The 13,052-nt window shown below is 35.5% G+C and overlaps 1 protein-coding gene across 1 annotated transcript; it reads left to right on the forward strand.

The window, feature by feature from the left end:
* Positions 1 to 9,997: 9,997 nt before the first annotated feature.
* Positions 9,998 to 10,990, forward strand: LOC135649038 (G-type lectin S-receptor-like serine/threonine-protein kinase LECRK2). The gene has a single exon (XM_065167135.1). The coding sequence runs from the start codon at positions 9,998 to 10,000 to the stop codon at positions 10,988 to 10,990; it is 993 nt and encodes a 330-aa protein (XP_065023207.1).
* The last annotated feature ends 2,062 nt before the right edge of the window (positions 10,991 to 13,052 follow it).

Consider the following 13,052-nt stretch of genomic DNA (forward strand, 5'->3'; position numbering starts at 1 on the left):
AAACTTGATTGAATTCGTTTCTAACCAAAGCACAAAATAAAGCATTCATAGCTTTGGCGTTTAAAGAGAAAGTCTTCTTCTCCACGTCATTCCATTTATTCATTGGAAGAGAAGACTTTTGAATTCTATTTTCAACTATATTCCATAACTCGAAATCCATAGAAATTAAGAAGATCTTTATCCTAGTTTTCCAATACGTATAATCCGTCCTATTGAACATGGGAGGACATGTGATAGAATAACCCTCTTGATTGCCAATAAAAGCCATCTCTCTTGGGTTTTAAACCAAATTGAAAGTAACCGTGCTATGATACCAATTGTTAGGATCAAGAGCGACACTAAGAGGGGGGGTGAATTAATGTAGCAAAAAAATCATCAGTTTTGTAAGATATTCATAGGTTGAAAACCAATCTCGAAAAGTACTTGACTTTAGAGTAAATGAACTAGCAATTAACTTAGAAAGTAATAGCAGTAATAAAAAGCAGAATGGAAATGAGCACACTGAAATTTATAGTGGTTCGGTCGTTGTGACCTACATCCACTTCTGATTCCCCCTCCGTCGAGGTCATCGACATCCACTAATGGTCTTCCTTCAATGGGTGAAGACCAGGTTTAGGAGACAATCCTTACAAGCCTCACACCTCTCTTGAATGATCACAAGACTAAGAAAGGGTTAACTCTTAGCACTTTTACAATACTTTTAACACCCTAAGACTTCAAGATATTGTTTATACTTTCATACCCTTTCATGCAGAAAATGGTGGGGTATTTATAGGCCCTAATATCTTTAAAATTGGAGTCAAAAAGTGTCTCATCTTGGATTTTTGGGGTACTAGCGGTACCACTACCATTATTGGGCGGTACCATTGCTTGCAGATTGATATTGGGCAATTCCACCACTCAGTCTGGGTGGTACGATCGCCTAACAAAGCTCGGAGACCGAGCTCTAGCGGTACCATTGCTTGACAGCATTAACTGTCAGTGGTACCACCGCCCAGACCACCTAGGAGATTGAGTCTCAAGTGGTGACACCGCCAGTTATGACTTTAGGTGCTGAATGAACTTTTCAACCGGCCCATCAGCCCTGTTAAGGGCCTAGTTGGCCCCTAACTGAGTTAGTAGGATTACCTCACAATCTGAACTCAACTTATAGTCTAACTATGATAATTAAGACATTTAACTAAGTAATCTTGGTTCGGTATGTCAATTGTTCTTCCGGCAAACTTCTCGGTGAACTTCCGACAAACTTCTCGGCGAACTTTTCGGCAAACTCCCGGCAAACTCTCAGTGGACTCCTGACGAACTCTCAGTGAACTCCCGATGAACTCTCGGTGAGCTTCCAGCGAACCATCGGCATATAGTCCAAATCTTCGATGTATCGTTCGATATTTGACTTCGGCCCAACATCTTGCTTTATGCCTTCATTGATATTGTAGTTAATCCTGTAACACTTATCTCAACATATAGATTAGATCAATAATTTACCAATTGATTTCATCATCGAAATTCGAGATTCAACAATATGGAGAGATCTTGTTCTTTTTAGATGGAATTCTATTTGAAATATGACATGTAGCCAATAAAACTTCTCATCACAAATTATAAGATAATTTATCGTATAACAACATAGCATTTATTATCTCTAGATAATTTTTTTTTTTGCTAACCTATATTTCGCAGGTGTTCTAGGTGCTGAACATTTATGAATTATGCTATGTTATTCACAAAATAAGTTAAATTCACTAGGAAAATATTCTCCTCCTCTATCACTTCTTAAAACTTTAATTTTCTTCCCTAATTAATTTTTAACTTCTACTTTATATGCCTTAAAAGCATTAAAAGCATTATTTTTATATTTCAATAAGTAAACATATGTGAATCTAGACGTATCAGCTATAAAGTAATGAAATATATATTGTCTTCTCTTGTTAACATATCATTTAATTTATATTAAGATCATCAAAATAATAATTTATTAAGTCACATTTAGCCATTCTTTTAATGATGCCAGTTCCAATATGTGCTAATCTATTATACCATAATAAATAAGAATCAATAATATAAACATAAGCAAGATCTTTATTAAATTTATAATCATTGTCAATAATAAATAATTTGACCATTTACTCAATAGAATAACCTTTTCCAACAAAAATTCTATTACGAGAGAGAACTAACTTCTCAGATTTAAATATATATTTAATTCCAAGTTTACCAAGGAGATTCCCACTCACTAAATTTCTACTCGTATCTAGTACATAAAGAACATTATTAAGAGTGACTTTCTTTCCCAAAGTGAAAATGAGTTTCACATTTTCTTTACCAATCAACTTAGAATGAACTTTATTTCCTATTTAAATCTCTTACCTGTCTGTGACTTCTTTGTAAGTCTTGAAGTATGTCTTATCATAGCAAACATAGATGATAGCACAACTATCATACCACTGACCAGAAACCTAACCAAATATAGCATTCTCTTCGCTTGCCATAGTGATTATATTATCATTTCCCTCAATGGAGTTGACTTTCGGTTTCTGGCCTTTCTTAAATCTACAATCCTTAGCAAAATGGCCAGGTTTTCTACATACAAAACAACCTCTACTCTTTAGTATCTTAAATTTTCTTTGATCCCTTTAGAGCCAAGATGATTCTCCTTATTTTGCTTGTGTTTGTTGGAATTCTTAGGCTGATTCATAGTATTTTCTTTTATATTACCAAAGAGTTCTCACTCTTGTCTCTCATCCTTGTTTCCTCTTAGATTTGAAGATATTTTTAAATTTTCTCCAAAGTGATATCCTTAGAATCATGCAAATTTTTCTTCTTATACTCTTTTCAAGATGAAAGCAGCTTGATTATAGCCCCTACTTGAAAAGGTTCAAGAAGTTCCATTTTTTCAGCCTTCAATTGATTAACAATAACCTGCAACTCATGCACTTGTACTAAGATTGGCTTGTCATTGATAAACTTGTAATCAAAATATTTAGAAATTAAAATTTTCTTTTTACTTTCTTCCTTAACTTACTTGAATTTCAAATTATTCCAAATTACTTTTGCAGATGGTTCCATAGTATAAAGATCATAAAATCGATCCGAAAGAGCATTAAAAATGTGTCCTCTACACATAACTTCATCTTAATTTCACTTCTTTCATTCAGTCTTGACTTCATTAGTGTCATTGTCAGTTGGATTAGGAATTGGTTGAAAATTTAGATCAAGCACATAAAAAATCTTCAAAGCAGTCAACATGAACTTCATCTTATTTTACCAATTGGTGAAATTTATTCCATTAAAACAATCCAAATGAATAAAATCTTGATTTAGCAATTTGATAATATTTGTGGCCTCCATGGTGAATTTGTATAAACTCACAAAATATCATTTTTAAATTATTAAAAAAATATAACAAAGAAAAGGATGAAAAAACACTTTAGAAACTAATAACACACACAAGATCAAGAACACCATAGGAAATATATTTAGGCTTGAAACATATTTAAATACTTTTTTAAAAATGATATTTGTATCCTTTTCTCAATAAGATTGCTCTGGGTTTGATGCAAATAGTTTTAGTAGATATAACAAGACTTTAAAATATCTATATTGAGCAAGCAATAAAGAATCATCAAAGATGAATTAAAGAATATCTAATTCAATCACTTGAAGAGATATTGTTTACAATTTATTCTCAGATACCTATTTATAGATATTTTCACAAAAGACAACCCTTAAAAATAACTACCAAAATAACTACAAAGAAAATCACCTTTTCAAATAACTCTTTTGAAAAGATTTTTTTTTTTATTTAAATAATTTATAACAAATGATATCAAAGTTCAAGAGATTAAGTGATTATAGATTCAACGAGGGTGAGCGACAAAGACTAGAAGGAGCATGAAAAAAAAAAATTTTCTTCTCATAAGGTAAAAAATGAATATAATATATACTTATAAAAATATTGAGATTTTTGGGCTCAATAAGTATTTTGTGATTCCTAAAACCATTAATATGAGATATAAAAAACCTTACTACGAGAACAAAAATGAGTCCTCGTAATGCTAGAAAAATTTGACAATTAGGGTATGATTCTTTCGTAAATATTCAATCCTACGGATCTCTGGGCTTTGGTGTAAGGAAATAAAATGGTTAGGAATACTTTAATACTCCTAAAATTCGCCCAAAAAGAGTAAGGGAAGAGATAAAATTTTTGAAGAGTCTGTGTGAAAAGGTGTACAATGGGATTGTGCCTGAGTGAGTGATCGTAATTAATATAAATAGTAAATATTTTGAATTTCGTGTCTGTAAATACAGATACGAAAATGTCAAACTATATTAATGTTAGATCAATTTTTTGATATATTTTTATTTATTAATCTATAAACTTTTATTATAGTCTTTGGCAGTTCTATTCCTCTCAATAACGACTAATATATATATGTTCGAGTTACACCTACATTCGAGGACATGCGAAGGATGCGGTGAGGAATGCTGATGGGCTTTAGCAAATATATGAACTCATGAGTTATAAACCTAATGGCCTTAGTGTTCATGTTTCCAAGTACATGGCGGCAATTTGGTAGGTATCCTTCAAAGATTAGCCATATACAAACTATCATATCATAGATTTCGCAAGTTTCAAGGGAAAGTCACTGCCTTTGGAAATCATATTTATCATTTTGAGGGTGTAAGACCTCGATTTAATTCCACATTAAATTGAATTGAAAGTGAGTATAAGCATCGTTATATTCAATCCAAATTTATTCGGATGGTTAAATTGAAAAAATAAAAATAAATATCGAACCATTGGCTAATTTAATTTAATTATTATATCATATATTGAAAAATTAAAATGAACGCAGTTAATTTTTGGATGACCGATTAGGCTACCTAAAACTGATTCGGTTTTGTAATATAATAAAAGATTACTTGAACAATCTTAATTTAAAATTTTCTTATTATTTGTTTATAATGACATTTCGTCAATCATGAAATCAAGGTGGACATGAAAATAAATTGGAACTGATCTACTGTAATTATCACGTATGTTTATGTTTATGATGTCGGTTGATATTATTCTTTTTATCATTATATATATATATTAATATTTTAGATTTTATTATATATACTTTTAAATTATTTATTATATTTTAAAATAATTTTAATTAAATATATAGTTTGATCAATTGGCCCATTGGTTTGAGCAATGACCCAAAGATTGATCGGATCGTTTCTTGGTCCTATTCTCATAACTATGGTTATGAGAGCTTGATAAATATGTTATTATAAATTTAGGTTTAAATATTTTGAATCAATGATACAGGCTTAGATATCTTGTTGGACCGGATGATAAATTTTTTATCCACAGTGATATAGACTGCGTTTCCTCGGGATCGCTTCTCAGTTCTATTCTCATAACTATGGTTATAAGAGCCCGATAAATATATTAATTATAAATTTAGATTTAAATATATTAGATCAATGATATAGACTTAGTTATCTCGTTCGACCATCAATTGATTGATGGTAACAAAAGAAGAGTTGTGGTCCAATTTTTCCTAGAATATCAAATAGGATGAATCAAATAGGTTTAAATATTTTGGATCAATAGTATAGACTTAATTATCTTGTTGGACTGGATGGTAATGGAAGAAGATTTTTGGTCCAAGCAGCCACACTAAAAGAAAAAAAAAAAGAATAATCTTTCCCGAATAGGATGAATCAAATAGGTTTAAATATTTTGGATCAATAGTATAGACTTGATAATGGTGTTGGAGTGGATGGTAATGGAAGAAGATTCTTGGTCCAAGCAGCCAAACCAAAAGAAAAGAAAAGATTATATAATCTTTCTCAGAATATCTAATGGGATGAATCTGCCGGCCGTACTGACATGATATTAACGAAGGATCTTGTTGTACTGGATCGACTGGATGGTAATGGAAGAAGATTTTTGGCACCCCTAAGACACGCCAACAGCGGTGGGAGACCAAAGATGGAGCAACACCGAAAATGGTGGGCTGCGAAAGTGGTTTTCTTTGCCGTTCCTCCGAAAAAGCCAAGTTTGGTCGATCGCTTCGTCCGGTGTGCGTGTCCCCTTTGAAGACCTTGTAAACAAAAAAGTAATGGATTTCTCTTTCCGACCAGAAGAACAACGTTCGTCAGTCGTCTTCTCGGGGTTGGAGTCGACATCCGATGGATGATCAAACAAGAAAAAGCAAACAAATTCCGGCAATCAAGGCAGGTAAAAGCATCCTCGACGACTGTCAATTGGATATTCCAATCAAGCTTCTTGTTGATGACCGGTCAACCGCAGGGAAGACTTCCGCGCTGAGAAAGAGTTAAATCGCTCTTCAGTCGCTTCGTCGACCAACGGTCACCGTGGAAAACGTGTTCCGGCTTGTGGAATCCATCGGCTTATTCTGTACCAAGGCGTAGCTAACGACTACCGTATTAAGTAATAGACTGGCATGCAATGCATATACATCTGCATCAGGAGCTCTGAGATCTCCCGAGGATGGCATCCTTTGTTCTCTTCAAGCATCCTTGTGTGCTCATCATTCTACTTCTGTTTCTTGGCCCTTCGAAACATAAGCTTGGGCTCCTCTCTTATTCTGCTTGATCGAAAATGTTGGGGATGAAGGAGCAAGGAAAAAACAGAATAAAGATACCAAATGCAATCTCTATCTCTATACCTTGCTACATGAACTACGTTCCTATTTATAGGATCTAATGACAACCACCCTATAATTACTAGATTAAGGTAGTTATTGAAACCACCATATAACTACTAGATCATGATTGAGGTGGTTATTGAAATGCTTTCGAACTAGAAATGATTTGGTGAGGGTATCCGAATATTCGCAACTTATTCATCCGTTCCACAATACTTCCTTGTTATGACTCCACTTGCTTGAAGTACTCTTTCGATCATCTAAAGCTCCTGCACAATCACTATCAGTGAAACCAAATAATTTACATTTAAATTTTATTTTGAACACCCATTTTAACCCAATCGCTTTCTTTTCTTTCGGTAGATCCATTAGCTCCCAAGTTTCATTCTTCTCAATTAACTTGATTTCCTCCTTCATTGCTTTTCTCCATTCCTCTTTTTTAACTGCTTCCTCAAAGGTTGTTTGGATCTGAAATAAACAAAGCAAATGTTGAGTTATAAATTTATGTTAGTGATCTGAAATTTCTTGGAGGGGTTTCATCTGAGGAATCCGAATTTGAACTACTATTGGGTGAGGCTGACGATGAACTTGTTGGAGCAGGATCTGTCACTTGATTCTGCGGAGTGTCTAGTTCTACTGGAATCTACATTTGTGTTTCACCTTTATTGGTCTCCCAATTCCAACTTGCCCTTTCATCAAACATAACATTTCTGTTAATAATAATTTTGCCACTAACAGGGTTATATAAGCGATATGCTTTCGATTCTAAGGAATAACCAATTAAGATACATTTTTCAGATTTTTCATCAAGCTTGTGATGATTTTGTGAATTCACTAAAGCATAAGCAATACAACCGAAAATTCTTAGATGTCTAACACTTGGTTTCATACCATACCAAGCCTCAAAAGGAGTTCGATTCATAATAGCCTTTGTTGGTGAAATATTCAACAAATAAATTGCTGTTGCAACTGCTTCTGCCCAAAACTGATTTGGAAGATGTTTTCCTTTAAGCAAACTTCTTGCCATTTCAACGACAGTCCGATTCTTACGCTCAGCTATACCATTTTGCTCCGGTGTATATGGTGCTGTCAATTCTCTGTGAATACCATTTTCTTCACAAAAAGAACAAACTCATTAGATAAAAATTCACCACCTCTATCTATTCGAAGTGTCTTTATATATCTACCATTTTGTCTTTCTACAAGTGCCTTAAACTTTCTAAAATTATCAAATGTTTCAGATTTTAATTTCAAAAAATATACCCAATTTATGCGACTATAATCATCCGTAAACAATAAAAAATATTGACTTCCACCAAATGATTTTGTATTCATCGGCCCACATAAATCAGCATGAATTAATTCAAGACAATTAGATGCTCTCCATGCTTTTCCAATAGGAAATGGTTTTTTACTTTGTTTGCCATAAATACATCTTTCACATACATCAAGTGTATTAATCTTAGGCAATCCAAAAACCATTCCTTTTTTACTTAACAACCTTAAACCTTTAATGTTAAAGTGTCCATATCTTAAATGTCATAAACTAAACTCATTCTTTTGAGTTGTGATAAGCGCATGTCTTTCAATATTTGACACATCAAGTGGAAACATCTTGTTTTGTGTCTTGCAAACATTTACTATAATCAAACCAGATTTTTATCTCTAATAATGCATGAACCATTATCAAATATTACTGAATATCCATCATTTACTAATTATCCAACACTCAACAAGTTATGTGATAAAGTAGGAACAAAGAAAACATTATCAAGGTATTTTATCTTCCCTTGATTTGTCTTCACCTCAATTGTTCCTTTCCCTTCCACTTGGATTTGCTTGTTATCTCCAAGTCTAACATTCAACTTGTGAGTCTCATCAATATATCTAAATATTGATTTATGCCTGACATATGATTAGAATATCCACTATCCAAAAACCAAATATCATTTGAGTGAATGAGTCATAAACAACTTACTATTTTCTTCATTTTTCTCCATATTACTTGCTTGCTTTTATCTTTTCCAGCAATCTGCATTCATATGACCAAACTTTTTACAATAGTGACATTGAATTTCACTCTTGTAATTTTTTTGATCATAATTTGATTGCCCTTGTTCTTTATGCCCACTAAAGTGTCCTCTTCCTCTTCCATTTTCTCTACTACGAAATCCTCCTCTGCCACGTCCTCTTCCTATTGATTTTTTGTCTTCTTTTAAGTAGAAGACTCCCCCGTAACCTAAAATGTTTTTTCTTCATTTTTTTCAAGTGATCTGTTCAACCTTACTTCATGTGCTTACAAGGAACCCATTAGTTCATCAAATGAATATATAGATAAATCTTTTGATTCTTCAATTGCGGCAACAACATAATCAAATTTCGGAGTTAAACTTCTCAAAACTTTTACAACAATTATATGATCAGGAAGATGTTCACCATAAGATTTCATTTGACTAACAATTTCAATCACTCGAGAAAGAAAATCTTGCACCGATTCATTACTTTTCATGAACAAAATTTTAAACTCACGACGGAGGGTTTGAAGTTTTACCGTAATCACCCTTGATGAGCCTTGAAATTCATTTTGAAGTATCAACCAAGCTTGCTTTGAGGTTGTCGCTGCTGCAATTCTTGAAAAGATCGTCTCATGTACAACTTGTTGAATGAAGAACAATGCCTTTGAGTCCTTCTTTCTATTCTCCCTTAGCCTGATTTCGTCATCTGGATCTGCATATCCATTCTCTATTAAGTCCCAAAGATCTTGAGACTTGAATAAAGTATTCATTTTGATACTCCAAAATTCATAGCTTTTGCCCGAGAAAATTGGGATAAGGGGTTGAGACATGGAATTGCCGTTAAAAGTCATAATGCCCAGTTCAGATTGAAACTAGGCTCTGATATCACAAATATTGGGGATGGAGGAGCAAGGAAAAAATAAAATAAAGATACCAAATGCACACAGACTCTCTATCTTTCTCTGTCTCAATCTCTATCTCTATACCTTGCTACATGAACTACGATCCTATTTATAGGACCTAATGACAACCACCTATAACTACTAGATTAAGATAGTTATTGAAACCACCCTATAACTACTAGATCATGATTGAGGTGGTTATTGAAATCATCATGTAACCATTAAATCATGATAACTATCTAGATAGATAACTATGAATCAAATCTCAACAGAAACACTTCTTGGCTCTCGCGAGTTTGCTTTAGCATGTTCCTGCTGGCTATCTGGTTCGAGAAAATATCGAGCAAAACGATGGTTTGGTATGCCAATGGTGACAATCCCGTGGAGGCTGGGTCCAAGGTGGAGCTGACGACGGATGGGCGGCTCTCATGCCGGCATCACCAACGCCTCTTATGCTGCTATGCTCGACACTGGCAACTTCATGCTCGTGAATTCTCAAGGTTTGCCTCGATGGCAGAGCTTCCAGGTGCCTTCAGACACCATATTACCGTCGCAAGTGTTGGATCTCGGCAGCCACCTTTCAGCTCATTTGATGGATGATGATTACTCCAGCGGAAGATTCACCCTCCTAGTCCAAACTGATGGCAATCTCGTGCTTTACACAGTGGCTGCCCCATCCGGCTTTCAATATGATGCTTATTGGTCTAGCAATACCCCCGGAAATGGATCGAAACTTGTCTTCAATGAGTCAGGCATCTACTTTGCCCAAAGGGACAATAGTACAGTCGTCTTTACTTCCAGCGGAGTGCACTCGACGCAAGATTTCTACCAAAGGGCAACTCTTGATGCCGATGGGGTCTTCAGACATTACATACACCAAAGGAATGGCATAACAGTTGGCGTGTGGAGCGATGGCTGGACGCCGGTGGTTTTCCAGCCCCCTGATATATGCCAAGTGACCAACTCGGGTGGAGGGAGTGGCGCTTGTGGATTCAACAGCTATTGCAGGTTCAATGAAAACCAACATGTCGATTGCGAGTGCCCACCACAGTATTCCTTCCTGGATGCAGGCAGAAAGTACAGAGGGTGCAAGCCTGATTTTGCTGCCCAGAGTTGTGAGGCTGATGCATCGGAGACGCATGAGCTGTATGAATTCATAGCCATGACGAATGTTGATCGGCCTTCATCGGACTATGAGCAGTATAGCTCCATGGATGAGGAACAATGCAGAGAGGAGTGCTTCGCGGACTGTTTTTGTGCGGTTGCTATCTATGATGATGGGAATTGCAAGAAGAAGAGGCTTCCCCTTTCCATTGGGAGGACCGGCAACTCTCGCAGCAAAAAAGTCCTCATCAAAGTGCCCAAAGTTAATGTTAGAGCTAGTCTCAGGATATTTACCAAAGAATAATTTTGACAATCCAATAAAGACAATAAAACGAAAAGATAAAAACGACAAGAATACCATATTTACGTGGTTCGGTCAATTAACTTTGACCTACATCCACGGACGAAAGAGGAGAAAATCACTACTATGAAAAAAGGACTATTATAAATGCCTTAGGAAGATGTTCCTAGGCCATAAAACACCCGAAAATATTAAACAAGAAAAACCCAAACTATAAGTCCAAACTATTTAACTGAGTATGGACTTTAGGTTCTCTTGTGATGCATCTGACTTCAAAGCTCAGGCCCTTATTTATAGTTCCAATAGGAGATAACAAGCATGATTTTCCCGATGTGGGACTATGGGACTTGCCAAACTAACAAATCTCCACCCTGGCATGTCCCAACAAAACTTGCTCCACCTTCTTCATAACAGCCCCAACGGGCAATCACCAACAATGAACACCAATCAAGTCCAAGCACTGCTTGAACTTGTAAACCGGAAGAGGCTTCGTAAACATATCAACTGGATTGTCCTTCGTATGAATTTTTTGAACAAGGACTTTTCCCTCAGCAATGATATCCCGAATAAAATGAAACTTCACATCGATGTGTTTTGTCCTCTCATGATACATCTGGTCTTTAGTCAAATGAATAGCACTTTGATTATCATAGTAAATTGTAGTAACATTTTGATACAGATATAATTCGCTGAACAATCCTCTTAACCATAAAACTTCTTTAATCACCTCTGTCACTGCCATATATTCTGCCTCTGTAGTAGATAAAGCTACGACAGGTTGTAAGGAAGCTTTCCAACTAACTGCACAACCGCCAATGCAAAATACATAGCCTGTCAAAGATCTTCGTTTATCTAGATCTGCAGCATAATCAGAGTCGACATAACCAACCAAAGTGTCACGATTTTTCCCAAATTCCAAACAAGCATCTGAAGTTCCTTGCAAGTATCTGAGAATCCACTTCACAGCCTGCCAATGTGTTTTACCCGGGCGAGACATATATCTACTAACCACACTGACTGCTTGTGAAATATATGGAAGAGTACAAACCATTGCATACATAATACTGCCGATGGCACTAGAATATGGAACTTTCACCATATATTCTTCCTCTTCAACTAACTGTGGTGACTGAGCAGCACATAGCCGAAAATGGCTAGCATGAGGAGTACTCACTAGCTTAGCATTTTTCATGCCAAACCTCTCCAAGACTTTCTTGAGGTAATTTTTCTGAGTCAGAAATAATTTTTCAACTCCTCGATCTCTTTTGATCTCCATGCCAAGAATTTTCTTAGCTGCTCCCAAATCTTTCATTTCAAATTCACTACTCAGCTGCATTTTCAAAGTGTGAATTTCTGACAAATTCTTAGCTGCAATAAGCATGTCATCAACATAAAGCAACAAATACACAAAAGAGCCATCAGTTAACTTTCGGAAGTAAACACAACTATCATACATGCTCCTCGTGTAACCATGACTTAACATAAAAGAATCAAACCTCTTATACCACTGTCTTGGAGACTGCTTCAATCCATACAAGGATTTCTTTAACAAGCAAACATGGTCTTCCTTACCATCAACTTCAAATCCATGAGGTTGCTCCATATAAATTTGTTCTTCAAGTTCACCATGTAAGAAAGCTGTCTTGACTATAGTGGTTCGATCGTCGTGACCTATATCCACTTCCGATTCCTCTTCCGTTGAGGCCACCGACATCCACTTGTAGTCTTCCTTCAATAGACGAAGACTAACCACCTTCTTACAACTCTATTCTCCTTTTGACAAGCTCAGGAGAAAACCTTTACACCCCCACTACCTTCTCTCTTAAACTTCACTAACACTTAGAGTTTGAGAGAAGTTCTTATAAGATTATAACAGCATTTTCTTCTTTTTTGCTCTCAATTCTTGTGTTTTTTAACCAAGGATGAGAGGGGTATTTATAAGCCTCAAGTGGATTCAAACTTAGAGCCTAAAAGTGTCTCATCCTCGGTTTTCATGGTACTGGCGATACCACCACCTAGTCTAGTGGTGCCACCACCCAATCTGGTGGTGCCACCACCTAGTCTG

This window comes from Musa acuminata, chromosome BXJ3-9 (assembly GCF_036884655.1).
Source record: "Musa acuminata AAA Group cultivar baxijiao chromosome BXJ3-9, Cavendish_Baxijiao_AAA, whole genome shotgun sequence".
NCBI classification, from domain to species: domain Eukaryota; kingdom Viridiplantae; phylum Streptophyta; class Magnoliopsida; order Zingiberales; family Musaceae; genus Musa; species Musa acuminata.

Bases quoted from the DNA above. Each gene is read 5' to 3' on its own strand.
- LOC135649038 (XM_065167135.1), top strand. From the start codon at position 9,998: ATGGGCGGCTCTCATGCCGGCATCACCAACGCCTCTTATGCTGCTATG.